The sequence below is a fragment of the Coturnix japonica genome, chromosome 28 (genome assembly GCF_001577835.2).
Source record: "Coturnix japonica isolate 7356 chromosome 28, Coturnix japonica 2.1, whole genome shotgun sequence".
Classification (NCBI taxonomy): domain Eukaryota; kingdom Metazoa; phylum Chordata; class Aves; order Galliformes; family Phasianidae; genus Coturnix; species Coturnix japonica.
The window spans coordinates 3,740,242-3,768,101 of record NC_029543.1 but is presented as its reverse complement, the minus strand read 5'-3'; the positions used below and the strand labels follow the sequence as shown (position 1 = coordinate 3,768,101).

The 27,860-nt window shown below is 48.3% G+C and overlaps 1 protein-coding gene across 14 annotated transcripts in view; it reads right to left on the bottom strand.

Annotated features, from left to right (window-relative positions):
* PTPRS (protein tyrosine phosphatase receptor type S) overlaps nt 1-27,860 on the bottom strand; it is a 106,470-nt gene that overhangs the window by 17,383 nt on the left and 61,227 nt on the right. For 5 of the 14 annotated variants that reach the window (XM_015886430.2, XM_015886432.2, XM_015886436.2 and 2 more), the window contains 17 exons: nt 26,875-27,144; nt 24,227-24,808; nt 23,525-23,658; nt 23,211-23,355; nt 17,231-17,536; nt 15,861-16,054; nt 15,397-15,423; nt 13,511-13,628; nt 9,517-10,107; nt 8,728-8,828; nt 8,001-8,254; nt 7,514-7,607; nt 7,073-7,288; nt 5,542-5,699; nt 4,869-4,880; nt 2,987-3,099; nt 639-686 (listed from right to left, as the gene is read on the bottom strand). In XM_015886430.2, coding sequence (XP_015741916.1) covers nt 639-686; nt 2,987-3,099; nt 4,869-4,880; nt 5,542-5,699; nt 7,073-7,288; nt 7,514-7,607; nt 8,001-8,254; nt 8,728-8,828; nt 9,517-10,107; nt 13,511-13,628; nt 15,397-15,423; nt 15,861-16,054; nt 17,231-17,536; nt 23,211-23,355; nt 23,525-23,658; nt 24,227-24,808; nt 26,875-27,144 — 3,363 coding nt within the window. The remainder of the gene's footprint in view (nt 1-638; nt 687-2,986; nt 3,100-4,868; nt 4,881-5,541; nt 5,700-7,072; nt 7,289-7,513; nt 7,608-8,000; nt 8,255-8,727; nt 8,829-9,516; nt 10,108-13,510; nt 13,629-15,396; nt 15,424-15,860; nt 16,055-17,230; nt 17,537-23,210; nt 23,356-23,524; nt 23,659-24,226; nt 24,809-26,874; nt 27,145-27,860) is intronic. The other 9 variants (XM_015886433.2, XM_032441037.1, XM_015886435.2 and 6 more) reach the window with 7 other exon arrangements.

Here is a 27,860-nt window from a genome sequence, read left to right as displayed (position 1 = left end):
TTGTGCTGCTGGAACAAGTCGCTGCCAAGGAACAGGCACCTGCCACAGATGGGCAAAGGCCCCTTCCCCATCAGCACAGAATGGTGCCCGCATGGCTCTTCCCAAAGAGAGAGGGGACTGTCAGCTACAGCTCATTTCCTCCTTCCCCATGTTATGAAGCAATGAACACAAAACCACAGGCACACACACACAGAGGGCCCACAAGCTGGTGCACAAAAGATCACTTTCTGTCCAGGAATATGTATGAGGGACATGTAGCCAAGCTTCAGAAATGGAACATCATTGACAACGTGGAGAAAAGGGAGCCCTGAAACACACATTCTTATCCTCAGAGAGACACAGAAGGATGGACGGTGTCCCACACTGCTGCTGGGGGCTCTATCCTTACGCTGCTGCTACTGCCCACGTTGTACAAAAGGCCTGATATTTGGTACTGTAAAACTGGAAGTGCTGTTCAGACAAACAGATGGCACAGAAAAGGGATGAGATGGGCAGACACTGCAGGAATACAGAGAATTCAGCGAAAATAAAAAGTAACAGGAACGAAACAGAACTGGAAAGGAAAGCGACGGAAGAGGAAAAAATAATTATGGGGGAAAAAATGAAACCAACAGGAACAAAAACACACAGGAACTAACTTTCAAAGTCAAACTCAGGGTCACTGAGAGGGCTGCTCAGACCAGAATCTGCAGAAAACAGTAAAAAAAAAATAAAAATAAATGAAATATACACTTTTTGAAAAATTTCATGCTAAAGCAAAAAAATAAAAACCAAACCAACGTAAATCTAAAGAGGAAAAGAAAGTTATTTTTTTTTTTGTGCTGATAAGGCAAGGACAGGCTTTTTAAGATTTGTGCTGTGCTGCCCCTTCCTCTCTCTGTGCTTTTTGTGCCCACTCCCATCCCCATGTCCCCCCTCTGCCGCACTGCTAGGGACAGAACAGAGACCCCTCAACCTGGAAACCCACTGCAGAAGACCCCACAGCCCTATAAATCACAACAGACTTCATTCAGATGGCTCTAATTCCAACAGCCCTTACAGAGCCTTCCACCTGAAAACTGCACCACAATCTGCCCATCAACAGAATTTCTGTTCGTTCCCTTTTTGCCCAGCAGTGATCAGTGTGGGAGGCAGGTGGTCAGCTATCCCAGAGCCTTTCAAACATTCCAGGGCCGTACAAATAGCAGCAGAGAACAGCCAGCTCACTCAGGCTGGATAACATTACAGAGAAGAGTTGGCAATATCCTTTCAAAGCTAGATAGGAGAAAACCTGGCAGCCTTTTTGAGATCTATGGACTTCTGCCCAGCTGAGTCCTAACAGCAGCCTTGCACGTCTCTGCTGCCTTTTACAAGCCTCTCAGATCAAGAATTCAGAGGTAAGCATGATCTAACTAGCAACAGATCCATTAATCTGTTGAGCACATTAACTGCAGCTAGGAAGTGCCTCTTCCTCAGCTGACTCTGCAGTGCTGCAAGTGCAGGGAGAAATACTCGGTCAGGCAAACAAATGAAGCAGTGCTCCCACCTGCCTCTTAGCATCCAGGCTAAGCTGGATCTTTTATCTTTGCATTTATCCCAGCATCAGTTTCAAACAGGGCAGTTCTCTCCTGAGTCTCCAACCACCAGCTGGAGCACCCACAGGCCAACCTCTCGTCTGCCCCAAGCATAAACCACAGAGCCCAGACAAATGCAAACTGCTGCCAAGCTGCAGCTAGAGACTCTAAATGAAGCGGTTTATACAAACTTACTGATGTTTACACAAAGGGCAGCTGGGACAGCAGGATTCTGAAGTTTTCCAAGTTCTCCTGCTGCAGATCCCAAATACCTTCCGACTCTCCTGCAACGGTACCACTGAGTATGAGCTGATTTGGGGGTCCAGCTGCAGTTGAACTGCTCTTCATTCAGTTTCTGCATGCTGGATTAAACCTGCTTCCATCCTTTCGCTGAGACTCAATCTTTCCTAAACTTAGATAGATACCAACATGCTGCTTCTAACTTTTTAATACAAACCCCTCAGTTCAGTACTGTCTTTGTGGCTCCCTGAGGACCCCTGCTCTCCAAATACCTACTGGCTTGTCAGCCTTGCCCTAAGAAAACTTAGACAACGCTAAGGACAGGACTGGGATGGGGAAACAAGAGCTGCAGAAACATTACTAACAAGCACAAAACAGCAAAACAATACAAACAAACTGAAAACAACAGCCAGCCCCCCCCCCCCCCAAAAGCACAACTTCCTTTCCAAAACCTCAAGCAGAGGTGCATATCAGTGCACAGGCACTGCTCAGCATTGCCATGTGTCTGCGTACAAGGATGTGCCCATGCCGGGCTGTGTCAGTGGCGGACTGCAGAAGTGCCATGCAGGCAGCTTAGACATGCATGTACATGGGGATATGGGTGACTGGCCTCTCTGCTGGGACACAGCATAGTTACATGCCAGCTTAGCAGCTGTATGCTAAAGGAGGAGATGCTGCCTCTCCTTCACAAAGCAACCAGCTGCCTTTCTCTGTCCTTACAACCCACAGGGCAGGCCTGGCTCCTAATGGGACCTTTTTGGTGTGTATAGAAGAAGCACCAGTTACAGATGCAGCTGAAGCACATGGCCCTGCCATGCTTTACCTCTCCCACCCCAGGGTTTCCCAGCACAAGGCTGTATGGCAGTGCTGGTGGGCAGGCAAGCTTGGCATGGCTACACCTGTGGTTATGTACTTTGCCCAGAATGCACCGATTTCTTTAGCTAGGTAGCCAGGAAAGCTCTTCTTTCTGCCTTGCAATTGCTTGGTACAGTCTGCAAGGCCCTCATGGTTTCCCAGGAAAGGTTTATTTCATCAGTCTTGCTTAGCAAAGGCAAGTCTTGAGGCTCCCTGGCTGCATGCTAGGTTAGCACTAGGTCTCAAAAGCAACACCACAGCAGTGTGGCAGGAAGGAGTTGGGGAAGGGGCTCTGCTTCTGCATTCCTAGTGAGAGAAGCCAGTTTGCAGCCGTTTACCTGGAGTCTGGAAGTTGATGCGCCTCATTTCCACAGGGTCCTTGGGGTGGTGAGGGGTAATTTCAGCATTGTTCAGGAGGCACTTTGTGCGTGGCTCTGAATCTTTCCGTTTGCTTAAAAAAAAAAAAAAAAAAAAAAAAAACAAAATACTTATGGAGAAAAAAAAAAAAAAAAAAAAAAAAAAGATTAAAAGTACAATCAGCTTAGCTTAGAGGCCTTTCGGTCTTTTCAGCTCCCCCAGAAATCAGGGCCAGCTACAGCTGTGCCCTGAACAAGGATGCAAGTTACACAAAACACAACAGAAAAGGGTTGAGGTCTGGAATGTTTTATCATTGCAGCACTTGATGGGTTTTATAACAGCTCAGCAGCTTACATGCAAGTCTGGAAGTTCCCCCTTCACACAGCAGAAGTACAGAGAGGTAACAAGGAGCAGATGAGGTACTGTGAACCCACACCACAGCCCCCCTGCACAGACAAAACTCCACTTAACTTTGCAGAGCTCTGCAAGTGGAAATGTTCCAGTTCTGGCCAAGCCACTCTAAGGCTGAGAGAACTAGAGCCAACATAATCATTTGGAAAAGTACAGAATCTCCCAGCCATGACCTTGGACATGAAGTACTGCTATTTGTTGGCTTGTTTAGGATTTCTTATTGCCTTGGTGCAGACAGAAAAGTCAGGGCAGTGGTTTTCAACCTTTTTTGATCTATCGAACCCTAAAAATGTGGGTTCAGAACCAGCACAGACACATCCTCTCCCATCACAGCTGTGCCTGCTGAGATCTGTCTCATCTCCTTGCCAGAAGCTGAAGCCCGCTATGACATGCCAGCTGAGCTGCACATGAAAGTGCTTCAAAATCTATTCTGCTTAAAACATGCTAGGTTAGCCGAGGCAGTTTAAAAGTCCTTGCTGACCTGGCTCATTCTCCTTGAAAAGAATTTGGAAGCAAAGCCCAGCACTGATCTGAAGAGGTGATAACCCCTGGCAAGGGAACAGTGACAAGCAGCTGGAAGGAGAACTTTTTGAATGAGCAGAGAACAAGTACCCACACCCCAGGGCTTGCAAATATTGTCCAAGCCTTTCTCACAAGATGGCTGTAAAGCTCCTCACCTCTCCTGCTCGGGTTGCACAGATGCCTCCCATAATATGCCCACAGCAATAATGGTAATTGCGTAGGCAGACAGAAGCTTGCTCAGTGCACTGCTAGTTGTCTCTTAACGTCATTAATAACTAGAAGAAGTGGCAAGAGCCCTGGCAGCACTGCATGGGGCAGTATTTTGGAATTACACCACTCTGGAGTTTAGGAGTAGTTTATTTTTTCAGCAGTTCTGAAGCTGCTGTTAAGTAGTTCATTGGCTAAACTCATCCGTTACCTCTCATAGCCTTGAAAACGTTTGAACGATTTCTCATTCTGCAGTTACAAGCATACTGTCAGAAGTCCCTTGCTGATGGGGCAAGAATTGCTTTTGCAATAGGGTGAGGACAGCTCAGCTGGTGAGATTCTGTTTCTAGTATGGCAGTGGCTCGGAGAAGCCTGCATGGGACACTGCTGCCATAAAGAAAACCCACTTTCATCTCTGACTACAACACAAATACATGTTTCCCTGCTCTATTAACCCATGGTTTTATTGGTTGCTTACTGTTGCTGCTGCTTAGCTTGAGAAAGGCCATTATATTTAGGGACAGACAAGCAGGAGAAAGCTGGCACTTCTTTCCTTTTTCTGCCCCAATTCAAACACGATCTTGGGTGGGTGTCCTTTACAAAGGACCTAGCAGTAGAAACAATGCCAATACAGCCCCATCACCAGAGACAGTAAATACGGCCTAACATACAGCCAGCCCACACAGAAAGAACCTTAGTAAATGGCAAATCTGGTGTTCTTACCTGTCTGGTTTGCTGTCCAGGAAAGCAGTGAGTGGAGAAAAGACAAGACAAATGTCCAGATTAGAAAGGAACTGTAGAATAATTGGGAAACATTTGCTCAGCTCTACCCCTGGTAACACAGGTGGAAGGTGAGACCGGCACTCCCCAGTGCTAATGAACACCAACAAGGAACACCTGAGACCCTGCTTCCTACAGCACTTCTGTGTTTAGCAGCTTCACACGTTCTGGGACATAAAGGATATACATGTGCATAAGCAAATGCACCTCTGCAGATGAAAGGTGGAGCAGGGTTAATTGAGCTCTCTCCATAATGGCTAATGTCCCCAAGGACACAGCTGTACTGGCCAGAGCTGCCATCTTGCCTCTTTTCTTATTTTGCTCAACTTCTCATGCCCTTCCTGCTCTTTTTTTGCTGCACAGTGTTGACCTGTCTGTTCTCAAGGGGCTTCTACTCTTATCTATGTACCATGAGCTACTCAGAAATCCAAGGAAAAGAGACTTCCAGAAACTATTCACTGTTTCAGCACTTTTACCTTAAGACTCCTCTCTGGTGCTGGTGGGACGATTTGCTCCTCCAAATAACAACTTTAGGACCAAGGAGGAAACTGCCTTTTGGGGTTATTACTGGAGAGATTCATAGCTGTCACAGATTTGGGCAAGAAGCATAACTTACTTTTTGTATAGCAGAATGGCAATGACAATGCAGATGATGAACACCACGGCCAGGACGGGCCCAATGACCCAGATCAGCCCTTCCTCTCCATCAATGATTGGCTGTGGGTCAGGGTTGTCCAGCTGGATAGGGTCAGAGAATGGACTAGCAGCAAAAGTCTGGAAAACATGAAAAATTGTGGAACAGAGTTCAGAGAGGGAACGGGGACTGAAAATGATAGACAAACATGTTGTATTATAGAAGAGATAACAGAGAAAAAGGGAAGGAATTAAAACAAAAACTAATGCTTATGAACAGTCTGGTCTGATGACTTAAAATAATTCATTGTAACATGTCACCTCTGCTTCCTTTGCATGGAGCTGTGCTCTTCAGAAAGAGTCCCAGCTAAGCAGCACTGCCTGCCACAACCTTCCCACCCCAGGAAACATGTGGTCCCATCTTACACAGAAACTACAAAAACTGAAGCACACAGAGTTGAACTGGCAGGCCTTGGTTTGAATGAAAAGTCCGGGATAGGACAAGAACAGGAGATTTGGGCTCTGGGTTTTCAGAAACTCTATCAGCTCTCAGCAAGACTACAACTTTGCTTCATGTGAGGCAGCTGGTGTGATGGCAGGCTGTTGTGAGTGAGCATGCAGTACCTCGTTCTAAAGCAAAAACTACCACAAGCTGCAGTAATCCGATTGAGAAACGCATTCAGAAGCGTGTCAGCCTAATCCTTTAATATCAAATACACAACTAAATATTTATTTTGAAAAATCCCTCTGAAAACCCTTAATTTCAAATAGCTCCCTGCTACAATTCCATAGGGGGATTTAGAAACAACAAAGTATTCAACTGCTTCCTATTGTGCATGAGGAGGAGGGCAGGTAAATATTAAAGCAGTTATTTTCATACAGCCAAACACAACATCGCTGAAATGAGCTGTGGTGCTGAAGTGGTGAAGAGAGCAGAGAGCAGGTCTAGTTTTCCATTAAAAAAATGCTCCCTTCTCTGTTCGGTGGGGAGCTTAGCGATAACCAGGACATGTGGCATGCTGGTCTCAAAGCAGGACATCTGGGGTCACTGCTCTAAGGAATACAGGGGCAGCCTATAAAAGAAATTATGTTTTGTAAAGGCTTTGACCCAGAGATCCCTGAACTGAAGTGTACTGCTGATAGTTCAGTACCCTCCTCTCTGATCTCAAATCTGGAGCCACAAGTGTAGCAAGTCCTGCCTAAGGAGACTGACAAAACGCAGATGCAGCAAACAAGATGCTCGTGTCGTCAGCCTGTCTGCAAGGAACAGCACATTTGCTGGGTGTAGACACAAGCACAAACAGCTCCAATAGTCCACAGCTGGACTGGAAGGCTTTTGCTAAGAAAAAAACCCTAAAGCTCTAACATCTGGTGGAAGCGAGTTACAGAGAATGCCAAGGGGGCAGGAGACCTGCAGGCAGATTACAAGAGAGCTGCCCCTGCAGCTGCTGTCTCTGGTTGATAATGGGGACAGCAGGGCTACAAGCATCTAAGGAGGGTAAGGCAGCACTTACTGCCTCAGGTTCCTGGAGCACTGCCAGGATGAAGATGACGTATCTCTGCCCTGGCTCTAGGGCTCTGTTCTCAAAGTTGTCGTAGTGTTTCATGTCGCCCAGGATGAAGTGGTTGGGGAGAGAACGAAAACGGGCAGCAATGTAGGGCTTGGGGAAGTCCAGCTGACGGGAGTGACGCAAACTTCGGCGTCGGAGCCTGGCAATGTCCTGAACAAGCTGGAGGAAGGAAAGAATACTGTGAGTACTGATGCCTTCAGCACCTTCAGGGAACAGGAAGAGGGAAAAGCAAAACCATGGCACTCCAATTAGTCTCATTTTAGCTCCTGGGAACACAGGTCACATGCCCCAAACCCACCCTTCCCAGGATCTCCAGTCACCATAACATCCATTATGCTCTTTGCTCTCTCCCTTACAGCTGGCTGCAGTCTCAGCCACACTCACCTCCTCCAGGTCCATCTCTTCAGGGCTACCCAACGGGTTCAGGAACTGTCCTCCACGGGACTTCCTCAGAGGCACCACCACAATGTAGTAAGCTCTAAGAGTTGAGAATAATCAGAACAAATAGGCCTGAATCTCATTCTGGGGTTGACAGGAGAGTGCACACACTGAAAGAGGAAAGCTAGGTTTGCCCACCCACTCCCCATGGCTCAGCCCAGTAAACCCCTTATCTTTAATTTTTCACACTTGTTATTGCTGTTTCTGGATTCAGTGACAGCCCCATGTAACATGCCTCCCATTGCGTTCCTGTGGCACATGTTAGCCCCAGGAAGGGGCTCCACAAGATGAGACTCAAACAATGTTTGAACACACAGGGAACAAACTCTCTGTTGCAGTCCTTGTGAGTATGTGCTATGGGCTCCAGCCATCAATGCTGATGCCCTGCATCATGAACTGAGTACACCAAGTCTGCAGTTTACCAGAAACCTACTGGACAGCCACAGAGCTCTTCACATCAGGGAGAATCACCACCACGTTGCCATCAGCATCAGGCTTGTGCGTCACCTCTGGCTTCCTAGACAACATGTTAGCAGCGGTCCAGGCAGCGACATTCTGCTGCAGGCCACCCATGCTATTGCCCCGGTTCATGAGAACAAAGTTGTAGAATGTGTGGGGCTTCAGGTTGGTGATCAGTTTCTTGGTGGTGCGGCCATCCACATCAACATTCAGTCCATTGTACTGGATCTGTGCAGGGAGAAGAGGCAGCAAAGATGTACCATGAGCAAGGCTGATATTGCCTAGACAACTGGACTCCTTTGCCTTGGTTTGCAGAGAACATGGGCCACTTGACTGTGCCCTGCTCCAGCCAGAGCGGGTGCAAACACAGGCACAGGAGCCACTGAGTGGGGAGCTGTCTGGCCCAAGGCATAAGGCAGACAGGGCCTTAAAACTTCTCTCCAAAGAGAACTTTTTATCTGAAAATGGGAAGAGTGTGGTAGCTTGCCTAGAGAGACAAAGGTTTTGTAGCAGAGCTCAGAGTGCAACCCTACAGGCTGATTATCAGCACATCTGCTTGATCTAGAGATTAACCATTATTTGCCCATATCTAAGAACCAGATCCAGAATCCCTGGCTCTTATAATCTGTTCTTTAAGTAAATTGACAAGACTCCCAGGAAACTGAGAAGGAACACAGTTCTGATTCTTGCTTTTTACTTGCCTTGTATGGAGTGGGAGAGTTGTAATTCTCAGGAAACTCCCAGCTCAAAAGGACAGATGTCTTTGTCACCATCTTCACCTTGAAGTTTTTGGGTAAAACTGCTGAGAGAAAAGTGAGGAAGAAGGGGAGAAAGGAGAAGAAAAGGCAACAGAGGAAAGGAAGAGCAAGAAACAGAAGGAAGACAATGTCAGACACTGGCAAAAGGGTCTGCCAGTCACGGTCTGGCTGCTGCTGCAAGAATGGAAGGGCTTGCTCCTTCCTTCACACTTTGCTTGAGTTTTGCCAAGGTCCACTTCCTAATGCTCCCTGTCCCCATGCCTAACACTGGAGAGGGTGAGGGAGGGTGCGTGGCTCTGCCCCTCACCCTGTCCGTGCTCAGTGCACACTATGGGTCTAGGTGGCTGCTGCAGGAAACGAGGTGCTGGCTTTCTGAGCATGCTCAGGTGAGGAAACCCATCCCAGGTAACAACTGAGGCTTTCTGATTTTTCTGTTTTCTTTTGGCTGTTTGCAAAAGCTGAAGAAAATGCTCTTCCCACCTGTATAGTGACTGGCTCCATACTTCAGGGGCCAGTGAAAGAAGGGTGTCCGGACTTAACTTAGAAGAAAGTGGTAAAAGAGACTTACCTGGCACAAGGCAGAGAGGAGCTGAGGGACTGAGTGTGAAACCAGAGTGCTCTGCATTTACTCACGAGCCTGGCTGAGCCTGGCTTTACCTCTCCAGCTCTCTGCCTCCTGGCACCAGCCCCGGTTACAAGGAGAGAGAGGGAGGAGAAACCGGTAAGTCCTACCTTGATCCAGCTGGAACGTTCGATACTGGACGGTCGGGCTGTACGGCCCGGGGCCTTTACTGGTGTGAGCACGGATTTTAACATCATAGGCAGTGTTAGGTTTGAGGCCGTTGAGGGTGTACGAGTTCTCTGGGGAGGGGGGCAGGTCTTTTTCCAGTGGGTTGCCGGGAGAACCGGCTTCCCGGTAGGCCACGGTGTATTTGACGATGGCTCCATTCCTCTCGGCCAGCACGGGGGGGAGCCAGCCAAACTGGACCGACATGGAAGTGACGTTGCTCGCCTCGAGGATTTGGGGGTAACCCTTGGGGATATCTTCAGGGGTGGTGAGTTCCTGCACAGCTTCCTCCCCAAAGCCAGCCCGGCTTTTCACGGCCAGCTTGAAAACATATGTGGCGCCTTTGTGGATGCTGGGAGCGGTGTACTTATCCTCCAGGGCAGAGAACTCCAAAGTAGCCAGGGGATCAACATCCTTGCGGCCAAACTGAAGCCGGTAGCCCATCACCTGGCCTTCTGCATCCAATGGAGGCTCCCATTTCACCAGAAGAGTATTCTCCTCTGTCTGGTGCACAGACAGGATGGGCTTCCCTGGGACTGGGAGAGAAGAGAAACAGCTTCAGCCATGTGTTAGGGTGGCTGGTGAGGAGATGCAGAGACTCTTGGGCTGCAGCATAGGTTCCTCAAATTGGCGGCAAGTTTTCACCTTGACCTTGTGTACCTCACTAACCCAGGCTGCTGCTACCCACCCACTCTACAGTGGGTGGTCTTTATCAAGTTTAGGAGAGGAGATGCACTGTCACTGAGATGTTCTTACGTGTTTTGGGATTTTTCTTCCTTGTCCTCAGAAAGTAAAGGTGAGCCTTGCTGCCCTCTCATCACTGGACCACTTTACCATAGCTGGGAAGAACAAACTCAGCAGTCCTCCCCACCTGAGCAGACTGCATCACAGCACAGGGACAAACAAGTGCAGGAGTCCCCTAAACTCCTGCACTCTCTCCATTAAACAACACAGCTCATGCAGAAGGAGACTAGAACAGATTGGCTCAGGCTGGGAAGGCCAGAGCAGCTGTGCGTGAAGTAATATAGGATGGGGAAGGAAAGTCTGGGCAGCCTGAGGTCCTGAGCAGCCAGCATGAGGCCAGCTGAAGTAAGTCTGGCAGGCATCTGATCACCCAGTTGGATATAGAGAAGCACACAGGAAGTCGAAACAAGAGCCCAAAATTTGTGCAAGGTGCAGGACAGGAAGAGATGCTGAAATTTCTCCCCTCTGGGTGAAGGGAAAAGACATCTGAGTGTTGGTGTTTTCCAAGCTAGCTCCCTCCTCACTCTGCCAGTTAGTCCCTCCATATTTGGGGAATACTGCAGGTCCTCAGCAGTGCCTCTGCCTAATGAGCCCTGGCTAAGCCTGACAGCAGAGCAAGCCTATCGCCACAGTTAAATGACATGTGTAGGCCCAGAGGTTTCTGAAGCTGGAGAAATCAGAGCATTAATTCCAGCAGCTCACACATCATTTACATTCACTCCACTATTAAAGATCTAATTTCCTTCTCTATGCCTTAGTGTTTCTTCTGATTGAGCAGGAAAGGGAGAGAGAATGGAGTATAAGAACAACCCCGGCCCACTCTGGCAGCACGTGCCTGACTGAGAGTTGGCAGGGTGGAAAGCTGCAGTGCAGCTAACAAAGCAAGCAGGAGGGAGCTGGCGGGGAAGGATGCTGCATGTGGCAGGGATCCTGGCAGTCATTCCAGGGAAAACCACTCTGCTGAGTGTAACGACTGACAAGTGAACAGAGGGATGAGGTGCTGTCTCTGAAACAAATGCTTCGCTCCCTTTGAACTGCCAGCAGGTGCCTAGGGGGCAGTGTCAGGAGATCCTCTCTTGGAAATACCGAAGAAACACATTACAGAGAAAAACAATGCCATTACCTTTATGTTTCTGTTTATCACAGATGTTACTACAGTCAGCTGAGCTTGAAAATATTACATTTGAACAACAAATATTGTTTTGGAGAAAGGTGAGAAGAAAGCAGGGGGAAGTGTTTTAGTTTGTAATTGGTTTGGACAGTAAAGGAGAAAATGGGATGTATTACTGTATTTAAATTCAGCCCCTAGCCCTGAATGATAAAGAAAAAGATCTCTCTTCTCAGAAGGTATATTGAGTCAACATTGCAAAGAAGATAAGAATGTTACAGAACCATTTGAAAGATTTTTTTTTTTTTAATAGCTATTTCAAGTTGGGGAAAATTGAGTTTTGGGCAATAGCTGCTGTGCTGGAGAAAACATCCCTCTGCAACTGATCACCTGCACTACAAATCCTAATGGGGAGACATGGGAGAGGCGGACAAGAGAGTGACAAGAGAGGAAGGAAGGGAGGGAGAAAAAAGGCTCCGGAGAGAAAAAGTGAAGAAGGCAGAGAGCTCAGGAAGAAGGACATGAGAGGAGAGCACCAGAGAGAGAGTGGCAAGACACATGGGCAAAGCTGGAGGGGGAAGGAGAAGAAAGTGAAGGAAAAAGCTTCTGGCAGCAAACTGATGCTACAGAATGTGAGGACTGGATGTTAGCATCCAAATGTACCCTGCTATTTCCTCCTACGTCCTGGAAATAAACCTTGTTCTCCTATGTAACATCTCTTAGCTATGAAGGAGACACAAGAAGGGAAAGAATGGCTGAATTCTCATTTTGTCTGAAGACAGAAACATAGCATGGGATCAGCTTGGGACTGAGAAAAAGACAACAGCACAGAGGGCAGCTGCTGCTCCAGCTTTGCACATTTCAAGCCCCCAAGCCCTCTCTGTTCTGTGCACTCTGCTGAGGGTCTGTGCTGCCTCCAGAGACTGAGCAGAGGTCTCTGGGTTAATTATGCCGCACTGACCCAAAGGCCTTTGACCACTGTAGAGGCAGAGAACAACATTCTTCTAGAAACAAGAGATGATGTCAGTTATGAAGCTGCTAGAAGCAGGGTGAAGATAACTGCCCCACAACTGAGAAGAAAACGAACAGGCAGCCAGGGATGACATTAGACAATGAAAAGAAATGACAAGGGCAGAACGCCATTACCTGACAGCCTGAGCAAGGGCAAGATGGGGTGACAGAAGGTAACCACAGTCCAACAACCAGGTGCAGGCACAACAGCCTCACTCCATTACACAAAACCTTTCCCATACTGCACAGCAGAGCTCAGTCTGGGACAGCACCGATCACAGGAAGGCAGATGCTGAGAGGACAGGTGGAACACATCTCTCTCCTTTCTGCCTGCAGCACAACTGTGTGGAAGAACGAGGAGTACCCTGGTGACCTTTGTCGCTCCTTTCAGGCCCTGCTGTCCTAGTTTGACACTGCATCCCCTGCACTGAGGCTGTCAGAATTTGCCACGAAGTATAGGGCAAAGGGAGGAATGAATCTGGGTGGTATGTGCAGAGCAAGCCCAGGCTGCAGAAATGTTTGCAAGAAAAGGTCAATACTGTCACTGTTTTCCTCCCTACTCATCACAAGTCCCGGGCAAAGAGGGAAGGTATGTTCAGGAACAATACAAAAAGAACAGAAGGCTGGGCAATATAAGCCTTCACTGTGTCTCTACTGCTTTTCAGCTCTTTGCAAGTAAGCACCATGACAACAGGCCTCTGGGTCTCCTGTTCCCCACGGTACATGCATGTGCCCACCATCAAAGCTGCAGAATCTATCCAGTGTCACCACACAGGTCAGTTCAGGCAAAGATTCTCTTAATTCTGGTGCACTGGAATTTACAGTGCACAAGATTACAAGCAAAGAATTTGTCCACTATTGTATTTCTGAATGTGTGGGACTTCCTGCAGTACTTAAGAGAAAATTATTTCATTTACTGAAAACTACCTCTGCAGAATAAAGGATCTTCTGCCTTACTAATTTTTTCTCCAGAGGCAGCATGGCATTTGTTCTGAGGAGAGTGAGATGAAAGAAGCTTCTTTGCTCCAGGATGTTATGAAACTGGGGCACTGCAATGGATCAAAAAGAAGTCTTACCTGCACCCTTAGTGGTGACCACTTTTGGTTTGCTGCGAGCACCATCTCCTTTCATGGTGTAGGCGGCTACGGTAATGGAATATGCAGTCTCAGGCTGGAGCCCAGCAATGACCATCTCCTGTTTGCAAGATTCCAAAAAAAATGGTGTAAATATTTATGAACATTCACACAGGTAGATCTCTCCTTGTGGGAATCTCGGGTCTTTTCATGCAGGAACATTCACTGAATCTGAAACCACAAGGCACTCAGGGGTAACTAGGCAGATGTGGCAACTGCAAGAGGACAAGGGCCACGTTACTCTGGCGAGCAGCACGCACACCCCAGCCACAAACAGCCCCTCTGTAAACACAGCGTGTTTCTGCAGGCCCTGATTCAATGTGCTCCCTTCCAGATCTACCTCTCACACAACCCGTATCTCAATACAAACTGCTTCAGCCATCAAAACAGAGTTACATTCTTCAAAGCGTTCCTCTTCACTGCGCCGTCTCAGAGGAGGTTTCAGTGGTTTCAAGGAGATTACGTGTTTTTATCCTTCATCCCCTCCCTTCTCTCTTCAGAGATATTTTTATAATGCCTTCATAATATTAAAAGGATTGCTTTAACACAAAGTGCAAGACGACAGTTTTTGCTTGCAGGTTAAGTACTCTCTGCCAAATCCCCAGCACCCTCCTTCCTCCCTCCTCTATCAGCCTCACCACACCTGGCTCCCAAAAGCTTTTGTTGGAAGATGGACCTCAAAAACAGCCCTTCCCCATAAAGCACTCAGCTCTTCCAAGGGCTGTGCTGTAACAGAATACCCATGCTAAACCAAAAAGGATGGGGGCACTGCAGCAGGGTTTTCTCCAAGGCTCTGAGAAGGAGGGAGATGTGAATTTTGTGTGTTGTTTCATGGCCGCCTTCTCCCCTCACCCTTTCTGTTCTCAGTTCTTTAAAAATGAAATTACAGGGCAGCACTTGGAAAATTTCTGGTGCTGAAAATATTTGTGTTGCCCTCAGAGCTGAGCGCGAGGTGGAAAGGCAGCGCTTCAAAACAGCAGGACTTCAATCAAGTTTGGAAGCCATTAGCTAGGGAGACAGGTCTGCCTTCTGGGAGTCAAAAAACCTGTCCTGCTTTCGCACACACCACTGAGTTCTATTAACATTTCAGGCAAGCAATGCAGCCTCTCCATGTGTAACGAGCCCCTTGCTTTTGTAGGGCTCTCAGCAATCTCTGGGAGACATACATATATTCATTGTAGCAGTGTATTATCTTGGGACTCTGCTCCTGCAAGGAAATGCTTTCTCCTACTGCTTTGCAGCCATAAGATCACTGAATCCATTAGCAGAAGCAGCAAATGCCAAACAGCCAAGATGACTTTATGGTCTACTTGAAAGGCAGAAGGGCCAGCAGCAGTTCAGGGTTTGTGTGAACAAGTATCCTAAGAATTTTGGCCGTTCCAGGGCACACAGCGTTTGCTGATACCTTGGAAGTTACAGGGCTTTGAAAACCCAACACTTTTCAATCCAACTTTGTTTTTCAGACACAAGGCAGGGTGGCGGCAGAGCAGCCCATCTTTAGGATGTGTTCAAGGTCCTCCCAGCCTCAGTGTCCCACCTGCTTCCTTGTGGAGGAGCAGCAGACTCGTCTTTCCTTCAGAGCCAAAAGGAAAACCCTGCAGTACCACCACGTGCTGACAAACTACACAATGACACAGGGTTGCAGAGCAGAGCAAACAGGGCAGGGACAATGCATGGGAACACCAACAACAGGCTTTAAAACAGGCACACTGGCACTGCAAAACCAAACAAACAAACAAAAAAAGGAAAACACACCACACCACAACAGGAAGTGGGAGAAGGGAAGGGACAGAACCAGGGTGGGAGGATTTTTCTTTGCTTTTACTTACATATTCAGCAGTGTCATCTGTTTCCCACTGAGCAGAGAACAAGAGAGGTTTTGCATATGAGAATACAAGAGGGGAAAGAAGGGAAAGACAGAGACACAGCATGAGGAAGGATTCCCTGAGCAAGCAACCACACATGGTCGGAAGTTACCAGGCCAGCGTGAAGGAAGAAGTAGAGTGGGAGAAATTAGTAAGATTCCACTGTGGCCTTTGTCTATTTTAAAAGACTTCCCAGACACAGGGGAATGGATGGTATTTAGTTCAGTGCTGGGAGAGCAGCTCATGCTCCTCCACAACAGTTGTTTTCTGGGACCACAAATGAACTGCAGGAAGATAACATCTACCTTTGTCACAGAGGCTTTTTTCCAGTAATACATTGCTTGGAATGAGATAAGGTGGCTGAAGCACCCACCCTCTCAAAGCTTCCACAAGAGAAAAAGAAGTTGGAGCAGGATGTGAGCCTTTACCTGGGCATCAGCCAGCATGATGTCCTTGATCTGGGGCAGCCCCCGGGCCTCTCCATTCTCCATGCGCACATAGTGGACCTGGTAGCCGCGAATCTGGCCATGCTGGCGGTTCTGGACTGGAGAGCGCCAGAACACCTGGATTGCAGTTGAGTTCAGGACCTCCACCTCCACTTTCCGAGGCGGCGCGCTGGGCACTGCGAGGAAGGGATGGAAGGGACAAGAGTCACTTGGGGATTTCTGTCTGGTGCCCATAACTTCCATTATTGGGCACATGCATGCTCAATCTACAGTCCTGAAAGAAGGGAGAGATCTAATGACGATCTGGTTACCCCGCTACCTGCATTTGGCCTTTACTCAGTGAGATGGGGAAGCAGTTCTGGGGGATCTAATCTGCACCACTCAGAGATCTGCATCGGGTCCATTTCAGCCCAGGTGTTCCTCTTTTTCCTCACTTTGCTCAGCCATAGAGCTCCAGATCAAATTCTGAGGGCAAAGCTAATAATCTAAGGAGCCAGAAAAGCTCTGGCCATGTGACAAGGGATGTTATGGTGCAGAGGATGTGGAGGGAGACTTGCCCTTGGTGTTCCCAGTCCTTCTGGGCAGGTCAGGCAGGTTGGCGGTGACAGCAGCTGTGCTGTCTCAGGTCAAAAGATGTCTTGGATGGAATGTGGGGAAACAATAAAACTAAAACAGAACAGTGCCTGAGAACTTGATCTGCAAGAAAACCGTAATTCCAACGTAATGTATCCATCCATTTGGATGTAAGCAGACGGTAAAGAAACAGGACCAACACTGGGGACAAACCTACTTGATCTTATCCAGTGCTTTTTCTTTTTTTGGAAGAAAGCTTGAGGATCTGACTTATTGATTTATTGGATTTTATTATTTGTTTACCTCACTGTCAGAGTTTTCTGTTCTCCCTTCACGCACACATTCACATTTTTCCTGGTTTTATTTCACTGCTTAAATAACAGGGAAGTTCAAGTCTCGTCATCATATGTGTTTGTGCCAAAAGTCTCCAAAGTGGACCACTGAACTGGAATGTAAACTGTCTGTCATTAACAGTTTTCTGGAGCTTTAGTGAAGAGACTCATCCTGTTTACCACTACCAGAAAGCCTGAGGAGCAAGTAACAAGGAATGTGTGGGAAGAACTCTCAACATTTTAAAGTAATTTCTGGCAGCGGCCTCCTCCTTTCTCTGGATTCAGTTTCTTACTGCTCAATTGGAGCATCTGTCAGGGACAGTGTGTGAGGGGCCCAGGGCCCACAGCTCCACTTTGCAGAGGGGCAAATGGAGACAGCACTCCACACCTGGAGAAGGGATTTGACACGTGGAAAAGCCGGGATAAAACCAGAAAAAGCGCAATTACCATCTTCATCTGTCCGGACGATAACTGGCGAGCTCTCCGGGCCCGGCCCCACCTCCGTATGAGCCACGACAGTGATGCGATACTCTGTCCACTTCTCCAGGGACTCCAGCAGGATCTGACTGGTGGTTGGGGGGATATCATTCACCTCCTTAAGCTCCGTGTCCTCAGAGTCCAGCGCTCGATAGTAGACGCTGTAGCCGGCCAGGACGCCATTTTGGCTTTCGGCCGGAGGCGGCCGCCAACTTACCAGAATGGCGGTGGATCTGGTGCTGACGCACTTTATGTCTTGAGGGGGGGCAGACGGTTCTACGAGGGGGGAAAATTCAGGAGGGAAAGGGAAGAAGGGGGAAAAAAACAAAAGATGGGAAAGATAAAAAAGAAACAAAAAAAAGAAAATGACAACAAAAAAATCTAAAATAAAACGTACAAAAATTTGGTTCAGGAAGATAAAATTAAAAAAGAAGAGAGCTTTTTGTTGTTGTCTTTTTTTTTTTTTTTTTAATGAAAAGGAGAAAAAAAAAAAGCCAACAGAAATTAAATGAGGCATCAAAACTGAAATGTGATTAAGCAAAGGACTGAAATAGGAGTGGGCTAGCCATGAGGGTCCCGCTGCTTTGGGGTCTGTCAGCAAGCCTGCAGGGTCTCACCCTATACAAGAGCCTTCCTTTTAGCTCCTGCCATACAGCAGTCTGGCAAATCCTGCCCTGGCTGGTGAAGCACTTGTTGCCAAAGTGCAGCCTCTGAGATCTCTAATTTCTTTGAAGGGATCAGTGTAAAGTAACTACGAAAAGCAAATCTTTGGCTAGAAGGTGTACGTTTAAGAGACTGTACATCCAGATGTAAGTTATTAGTTGTGCACAGACTGAAGAGGGAGAAAAAACAGAGCGGTGACGGGCAGGTGCCAAGCAAAGAGCCTGCAGTGCTGGGTGAGGGCAAGTGCTCAGACAGGAGAGCTTAAAAAACAAGTCCTGCAAAGGAGTCTGTACAGGTACTCAAGTACCAGCGGGTTTTTCAGAAACAGCAGCACACCTGGCTCTCATTTCACCTACTGTCCAAATTACTGCAGGATATTTTGGAAGGTCCCAGGAGGACACCTTTGGAAATCTGTTCACTGAGCTGCCCTCACTGACAGCAGCAAGAGCTGCTCAGCGGGCTGTGGGACACTGCACACCCAGGTTGGCACAGCCATGCCCTTACAGGTCAGACTGTAGGGAGGATGGGTTTGTCTCCTGCTGAACAGAGAAAACCTGGTACTTCTGTACCCTGGCGATAACCTGGTCACTCTGGGCAACTGCAGACCAGACTTCTTTCAACCACTAATTGCAATCAATCAGCCCAGGTAAGCAGAATGATCAGTTCTGATGGTAAATCTGCAACTCTCACTTAACTCAGTCAATCTGCGATAAATAAGTTTTAACACTCTGCAGATCCAGCTGCAAAGTAGGGTGTCCTTATGAGCCCCAATGCACCACATGAGAGCAGCAGGGGGGTGCACAAACGCTGTGTTCTTTTTCGTTTTCAATCAACAGAAAGCTCTTTCACTGAGAAATTATTTTGTTCAAACATCTCACTGCTGTCCCTGAGTCACCAGCAGATGTTTAAGCCCAGCTTTCTTAAAGTACTCAGCTAAACCAAGTCCCACTTTTCCCACTTTGTGCTGTGAAATCTCCGTGCTTTTGCCTCCACTAAAGAGAAATAAGAGCTCTGTAAAATGGTAGAGATATTTCCTTACACTGCAGCACTGAGCACCTTGTTCAGTAGGACGTTTTGAGTGCTCTTCTCCTACTTTCATGCTTTATTACTGCACTTTGGCAGCGTTTACATGGAGTGAATGAAACCCTTATCATCAGAAATTGCAGCAGATTTTGGGTGGCAGTCCCTGGTGATGGCTAGCCACACAAAGTAACACACAACATGTGAAATAAACAAAAACCCAATGAAACAAACTTGAAAATAAAATATAAATCAAGCCAATAATTTAAAACATACAAACAAACAAAAAAAAAACATCAGAAAGGAAATCATAATAATAAAATAATACTGGTACAAAAGTGACTCTTTCCAGAACATTCCCAGTCTGTTTACCTACCTTCCATGCTTCAACTGCTAACTTATAAGACTTTCTTACGAGAGAACAAGAGGTCAGACCAAACTCCTGGTGGGTTTCTGCACATGACTGGCTTTTAGACGCTGCCCTGCCCCACAGCTGGCTGCCTGGCTGAGTTACAGTCCCCCTGCCAGCAGAAACCTAGCAATTTGGGTCTCCAATCTATTCTCTTTTGGTAAGTTACCTGTACAGGGGGCAGAGAGCTGGGTGGCAGATTCCCACCAATGGCTCTTCTTCCCTCTTTTGCTCTCTCTGCTCTGATGGATGCAGCACCAACATCTCCAGAATGGAGGTGAGCTTCTCTTTCCTGCAACTCAGGTCCTTTTAAGGGTATGGAGGATAAAGACTCAACCTGCTTCCAGTGCTGTTTGCTCCTTTTTATTCCCCACTGAGGCTGGTGCTTTAAAAGCCACCTTTCCTACTTAGCAGTCGAGACAAAGCCACCACAGCTGAGAAACCCACTGCAGAGAGGGTCTGACCTGACCTACCCTTTCCATCCTGAAACTCATTATGAAAGTCCCAGTAAGCAGAGCTGGAGCTCCAGCTGGTACTTGGGTTCACTGTTTGCACTGCAGCTGCTGCGCGTGGCCATGCTTGCTCACTCACCCTCTAATGTTCCAGCATGGAAACCTACTGGGAGGCCCAGAAGGGAGGCCTCCTTTTGGGGTCGTCTGCTCTTTTTCTGGTCAAGAAGGCAGAGTGGTAGGTGGGTGATGGGGGAGAAGGCCCAGATATCACCTGGACCTTCTCCCAATCACTCTCATTGACTACAGCACCTGGATGAAAACAGCCACCAAGTGCTGGCTGCCCATACTGGAGATGCATCAGGGGAGTTCATGGCACTGAGTTTCCTTCACAATCCAGACCAACCTGTGTGACCCTGGACATGTGCATGCATGCGTGGGGACAGAATTGGTCAAGTGGGAGCAGTCTGCAGGAGGGAAAGTGCTGCAGCTCAGACTGGAGGCTGTGAGTCCCCCTCTGCAACAAATCCCTTCACTGGAAGGGAGCCGCAGCCCAGGCAGATATCAGCTCAGTCTGTTGGTTCATTTTTACCATGCAGACAGCTCTTTGGGAACCCTTCCCCACCCTCCCCCAGGCTCCAGGATAAAGGGCAGCGTGCACAGATCCACACACGTGTGTGAGCCTGCGGCGACAGGGTGGACTGTATTTGTGAATCCGCTTGAGACCAGCCAGTACTCACCTGCACTGCATCTTTTACATGCTTTAAAGTTGACTGTCCAAGCCACAAGAATGACCCTTACTGACCTTGTACAATACAATGTTTTTTAACCCTTTAGGTACCATAGACTTCACATACTTTTTTTCACTTCATATACTGTGAGGAAGGGGGGAAGGGAAGGAGAGCAGAGCTAATGGGTAGGGGAAAAATCCTTTCTTAGGAAGGAACAGAGGGTAAGAAATCCTCCTTGTTCCTCTGTGCCTACACATGCAGCATCACAGCACCCACCCTGCCACCCATCTGATGCCATGTGCTCTGCACGCTGAAATTTATGAGTATGAGCCCTGGATGGTCATGACTAGATAGAAAAGGCAAAACTGCTCCCTCCAATCATGAGAGTGTCATTTTTTTTACAATCTATGTCTCTGGTACTTGAAGAGTTAAAACCCAGCTACTTCAAGAAGAAAAATATACTTTACCTTTAGTTTAATGGATTTTACTTTGGTTATGATGCTCAGGAGGAGCCAGCCTGACAGGGAGGTGGGAGGGTGTTGTGCAGAAAGGTGTGCAATGCAGGGAGGGCTGCGGCATGCAGGCACATGCTTGCCAGCTGAGATAGGAGGGGGAGAGCACTGAAAGCATCAGCAGGCTGCAGGAGGATGAGAGAGGCTTTGCTGCTGCAGAGACAAGATGCCATCGTGGTATGAAACCACCCAGAAAGAGACAGATAGACAGAGAGCAGGGAGCTGGTTTCATTGGGCTGAGAGAACATGCAGGCAGGCAGGCAGACAGCAGAAGAGAGGAGAAAGAAAAGCCATGGAGCAGGCCAAGGAGGAGCTGAACGGAAAAGGAGCTGCAGAGGGAAGACACAAAAGCCTGTCTCGAGCCAGACGGTCTGTGAGCCGAAGGATGTCGCCTGGACCAGGGAGAATTGACTCGTTCCTCCAACAGCCAGCCAGGAAAAAATGTTTCATCGTGTTACAGGACACTGACAGCTCCCAACTGATGTTCTTAAGAGTGTTAAATTAATGAAACTATCCCTCTGAAAGCTAAGCTAGAGAGAAATAAACCAGGCCTCACTCTGGGCAGGTGCCAGGTTAGAAAAAGACCCAAAGCCTTCCCCTTTCCCGGACTCCCTTCTCTTCACCCATCAGGGAAAAATATTCAGTGTCACAAAACCCTGCTGACATTGGCACCCCCAGCCCTCCTTCCAGCCAGAAAGCACAAATCCAAGACTCTTTTCTTCCCATCCCCATGGATCTCAAGGAGGGAAACCCCTTGCAAAACAGAAGCAGAGTGTGGGTAAGGTTGACAATTATTTTTCAGGTTCTTTCAGTTCGTTTTCCCCCACCCTGTAGCAATGGCCCATTTGGCAGTATGATTCTGGGATCAGAACCAGTGAATCTGCAGCCAGGTCAGGAAAGGATTTTCTTTGGATATGTACAGAGAATATGGAAAAAAAAAAAAGAAAAAAAAGAAAAAAAAGAAAGATTAAAAAAAAGGGAAAAAAGGGAAAAAACATTTGAAGGAAACAAGAAAACAAAATATGTTTTAATGGACTGAGAGCCCCGTAAGGAATTCTGTCTATACAGAAAGAGACTCCTCTTTCATCCCACTCCTGGGGGGAGAGAAGGAGAAAGATGGGAAAAAGAAAGAGGGACAGCAGGGAGTGACAACTGCAACAGGGAGACAGGGCGGGCACCCGCCAGCAGCCCACTGCTCCCCTCGTTAAGGATTGAGGGATGGGAGCAGACACACTCTCCTCACACTGGTGACCGGAGTCATTTCTGAGTTAGTTCTGCTCCCGGCTACTCCAAACTGCAGCAGAGTGATTTAGTAGAGATGAGAGGAGACAGAAAACACAAAGAACAGCTGCCACAGCCACTCATGCAGTGAAAAAACACCTCATTTAAAAGCAAAGATCTGTGAAAAGCCCAGGTTGAAATATTGCCATCCAGGGTTATTGTCCCCAGGGCAACAGCGAAGGGAGACAATCCATTAAACTAAAACCAGCACATTTTGGTTGCATACGCTCTATCCTGATGTCATTAATATCCCTCCCAGCCTCCTTATGACTCTTCTCTCCCCTCTGCTGGAGCCCGGCTGGGCCCATTCCCTGCTCACTGGGACAAGCAGGCCTTCCTCCCAGCAGCTACAAGGCTGCTCACAACAGCATGAAGACTCCTTGCCCAAAGGAAAAAAATCAGACTTTTGATTCATCACCTTCCTTCCTCCTCTTCCTCCTCAGTCCCCACCATCTCCCTGTTCCATTGCTTCTGCCCGCCTTCCAGAAGGCGGCTGCTGGGTTGTTGATGGTGGGCAGCCAAGCTGCTGCCCAAAGGTGGGCTGCCATCCTCCCTGAGCATGCTCAGCACCAGGGCCAGCTGAGCCCACCCACAAGATCATAGCAGCCCTCCACCCATTGCATGGACACCGTTAAGTCATTTCACATTGCCCGCCACGCAGAGCATGCCCCAGTCCCGTGTTTTAATCACATCTCAGCCCTCTCCGTCTACAGAGAGAAGGTATCAGGTCCCAGAGATGCACCGCCCGCTACAGGAACCCCGGGTTGGTGGAAAGCCACTGCACCGCAAACATCCTCCCCACAGCTCCATACCCCTGGGCCCACCATCTCTGGCTCCCTGACTGTCTTCCCCTCAGAGAAGGGTGCGAAAAGGAGAGACACCTACTAGACTGCAAGGTGCGCTCTCTGACCTCCGGGGTGAAGGCCCCCAGGCCCAGAGCCGAGCGGGCGGCCAGTCGGAAGACATACTCAGTGTTGGGCTTCAGGCCTTCCACGGTGAAGGAGGTCATTGGCTCGAAGTTCCTCGGCACCTGAGATGGGCGAGGGGGGAAGAAAAAAATAAAAACAAACAAAAAAGAGCAGAGGCGAGCCCTGCCCAGACACCTGCCCTGCTCCCCTTTCTCAGCCACCTCAAGGAACGGAGGGCCAGGATGCTCCTCAGGGCCCCAAACCCTTAGTGCTGCTCCTCTCCAGACTCACCTCTCTGCCGTGGTCTCCTTCCTTAAAGAGGAGCTCATACTTCACTATGATCTCCTGTCGAGGAGGGCTCCATGACAACACGATGCTTGTCTCTGTCTTGGCTTCTGCTCGGAAGTTCATCGGCTGCCCAGGAACTGGCACGGAGAAGGGCAGCCCATGGGGCACGAAGGGGCAGAGGAGGCGAGATGAGAGACAGGAGGAACAACGTTAACTTGCTAACTGGAAGAATCCTACCCTGTTTTCTTCAAAGCCTGGTTGCGAAGAGCATGTCAACAGCAAAATGCCACCCCCATTCAGCTCTGAGGGGGCAGTTTCTGGGTGCTTTAAAGAATTAAGCTTCACTATTCCCTGAGCAGCAAAGAGTTTTCACATGTATTAAAGACATAAAGTGGAAACCTTAAGATATCTTGGTCTGGAGAATAGATCAGCAAAAATGGATTCTCCCCTGCATAACTGCTTGCCCTTCCCAGTTAAACAACAGTCTTTCCAAGTAAAGACAGAACAAAAATCACGTTCCAGTCCCTTGGGCTACAGTTGCTGGACCAAACCTCCTCCTAGAAAGTTACTTCTATTCTAACCAAATTGGATTAGTAAAGAAGAAGATGCTCTGGTGACACAGCAGTCACAGCTGGATAATGCTATAGGCCAACACCTCTCCCTCCTGCAGCCCAGTGCATCCAAGGTGAGTGACGCAGTACTCACCTCCCTGCTGCGTCTTAACCTGGATGGGGTCAGAAAGAGGCCCGTCTCCCACGGAAGTGAAGGCCAAGACCCGAACTGTGTAGGTTTCATCCTCAAGGAGGCTGCCCACCGTGGTGAGGAGGCTGTCATCCACGTTGTGCTTCTGCCAGTTGCTGACAGGTTGGTCAGGCTCCATAGTGTAATACACACGATAGCCACGGATCTGCCCATTGGGCTCCACTGGTTCCTCCCACTGGATAATCATAGTGGTGCTGCTCAGCATTCGTCCCTGCACGTTACGGGGGGCACTGGCAGGAGCTTGTTCCCCAGTGCGAGTGACTACTGACTCGCTGGGAGGCCCCTGCCCAATGCTGTTGACAGCAGAGACCCAGATCTCATACTCAGAGTTGGGGCTGAGCCCCCCAATGCTGTAGCGGGTGGTGGTGATGTCCTCTTTGATCTGATATGGTCCATCCTGGCTTTTAGACTTGTATTCAATGACATAGTAGGACACAGGGTCTGGATTTCCAGAGTCCCAGGTGATGGTGATACTCGTTGCTGTCGTCTCTGTCACCACTGGTGTCCCAGGAGCCTTGGGCAGTGCTGAGAATCAGGAAGAAGAGACATTAAAAAAAAAAACACAAAAAAAGTATGCTGAAATGGTGCTTAATTGGGCTAGTTAGGGCTGTAGGAGCCAGAGGCACAGCACCAATCACAGTGCGTCCGTTCAGCAAAGTGCTGCTGAAATATTATGAACCTAGTTATACACTCTATTATCCTTCTTAAACTGATCCATCAAGAGGGAAGTGCTCAGCTAAACATCTGGAATCATTAGTGCAGACTTCAGCAGAACATCCTTCACAGGGCAGTGAGGAAAAGCAGTTTTGCAAGAGCTCCTTCAGAGCATGCAGTCAGATCTTCTGAAGCAGCACTGGCTGCCCAGCTCTCACACTGCTGAATTTCTCCACGTCTCGCATGCAGGTAGCGGGACAGGGAGGGCTGCAATATCTGGAACTAGAAAGCTATCAACATGTGCAGTACCGAATGTCTGTGTATGTACCCTGTCTCTCAAACAAAAGACTAATGTGCTGGAGACTGTATTCTAAATGTGGGAAAGCTTTACCAGCAAGTTTGATGTGTTTTCCTCACTGCACGCTTTAGACCCCTTCCAAACACATCTTCTCTAAACTTGAAGTTCTAAAGCTTCAATTTCTCAGTTCATCTTCTGACTGGCAAATACTGCAAATGCTTACAGAAAGGAACATAAGGGGAATGGTACCAAAATAAAACAGCGAAGGGCAGAATGTACAAGCACGGCAAGAGGACAGCTAGAAGCAGAAGCAAGGTATTGGTCTTTTAAATTAATAGAGTAAAAGGGAAGAAAGAGAAGGTGGAAAATACTCGGGAGGATAAGGAGCACTTCAGTCCAGCCACAAGCATCCTTTATGTGAGCTCACAGGATGAGTGTCATGGCTCACTGGTCCCTACTCACTTCTATGGTGAGCCCTTCCTTAGCCAGATGCATTGACACAATCAGGATGGTTTCTTGTTAGCCTTCCCATTCTCCAAGTTACTTCTCTTCCTTTCCCCCTCTGTTCCAATTCCTTTCCCACCCCACCACCCCCAGATCCCTCTCAGGCGTTGCCATCACTCAGAGCAGTCACCAACTCATACAAGAGCTCTACACTCACCCAACCACGGGGGCATCCCGCTTGGGTTTAAATACTCCCCTGCTGAGGACAGAATAGATTGAAGATTGCACCTGTGCTCCTCCTGGGAATTGCTAGCTGGAAGCTGGGGTTATGTCCCCTCTTGCTGAGGCAACAACAGCCACTAAGATGCTGGATCTAGGCTCCAGTCCAAGGGCATACATGTCAGAGAGCCTCAGAGCCTTGGCTGCATCTCTAACCTTGGAAAGGGATGGCATGCAGGCTTCAAGCCATCCAAGGCTCCTTGCAAACTGCCCAGCCAGCCCCATATCCATGAAAGAAACAAGCATGCAGGGGTTTAAACCATTTATCTTCGTAACAAACAGCCCAGGGTTCCCAAAGCAATGAAAGATTTCAAGCCACCAGCATCCCTTTCCCACAGTGTGTGGGATCCCCAAAGACGCATGCACAGATCCCAGCACATGGCACTCATGATGCACAAGTTTATCTTCCTGCTCATGCTCACATACACATGTACATACAGGCTTGTACCAAAATGGACGTACATACATGCAGTCAGGCACCTGCATGCCCATACAGCCACTTTGCTCTGACTCACATGCACACACATTCATGCACAACCAGCTTTTTTTCATGCATGACCACATCCCACATCCACCACGAGCAGATCAGTCATGGGCTCACCTCATGCAGGCACACAAAGACAGGAGCAGGCTCAGCTCCTTACGCATCCCAACACAGTGCCAGGGTGACACACACACTCATGCACTGGTGAAGGTTCACAGGCACAACCAGAGATCTCACATGCACAAACACGATGCGTGCCCACAATGGCTTTGCACACATGCTCAGACACACAGGTACAACCATGCATCCAACATGTGCCTTGCACATGGACACACCAATGCAGCAGCTCACTCATTGTGTTTGCGCTCCTGCAGACATGCACAGTTGGGGGACCCACGCACTCACTCAGCAGGCGTGCTCACACTCCCTTACATTTCACCGTGATCTGAGCAACGGCTTCTATGACTCCCAGACTGGACATGGCCACACACGTGTAGTTGGCGGAGTCCTTGACATCCGTGAGCTCCAGGACATTGCGGCCCACGGGCATGTCATCTTCAGGTGTCAGGTCCTCTGCTCCCTGCATCCACTTGACGTAGGGCATGGGTGAGCCCACAGCCACGCAGGTGATGTTGACGTTCCCCCCAGGCATGATTTCGTGGCTGACGGGGAGGATGGAGAAGCGAGGGGCCACACGCCGAACTGCGGACGAGACGCACAGAGGTAACAAAAAAACAAAACAGAACGAAACCAAAACCAAAACAAAGGAAAAAAAGAAAAAGAAAAAAAAAAAAAGAAAGAAAAAAGAAGAAAAGGGAGAAAAAGAAAAAAGAGCAAAAGATAATTTAAATATAGATGGTGTTTGTCATTATTTATTTTCTTCCTTCATTAAAAAAAAAACAAACGAAAATCAAATAAACTAAAAATCAAAAACCAAAAACCAATAAAATTAAACTCCAAATAAATGTTTACTTCACAAACAATATATAGAATATAGACATAAAAGCGGTATTTCATAGCAACAGGGTTCCATTGATCAAGATTAGACCCATCACAGCACAGATAAATACACAAAAATTTATTAGCAATTTCTCATCTTTACAGGCACAGAGCTGGCATGGCGAGCCTCGGAAATCTCCTCCGCTGGGGGCCCCCAGCTCCCCGCTCCCCCCAGCCGCGGGGTCGGCTCAGCCCCATTGCAGGAACCCAACTCCTCCGCCACCACGACCCGAGGATGTCCCCAACCATTCGGGTGGTGGCGGAGAGGACGGGCGCGGAGGTGGAAACTTCTCAAGATTTCGCCTCATTCAAAAGGCCAAGTCTTGCAGAGAGCCATGGGATGTAACCAGGAGAGACGTGGCACAGCCCCTAATGGGTAAAAAGTTTAGCTCGCGGTTGAGTGTGAGAGCCGCCCCCCT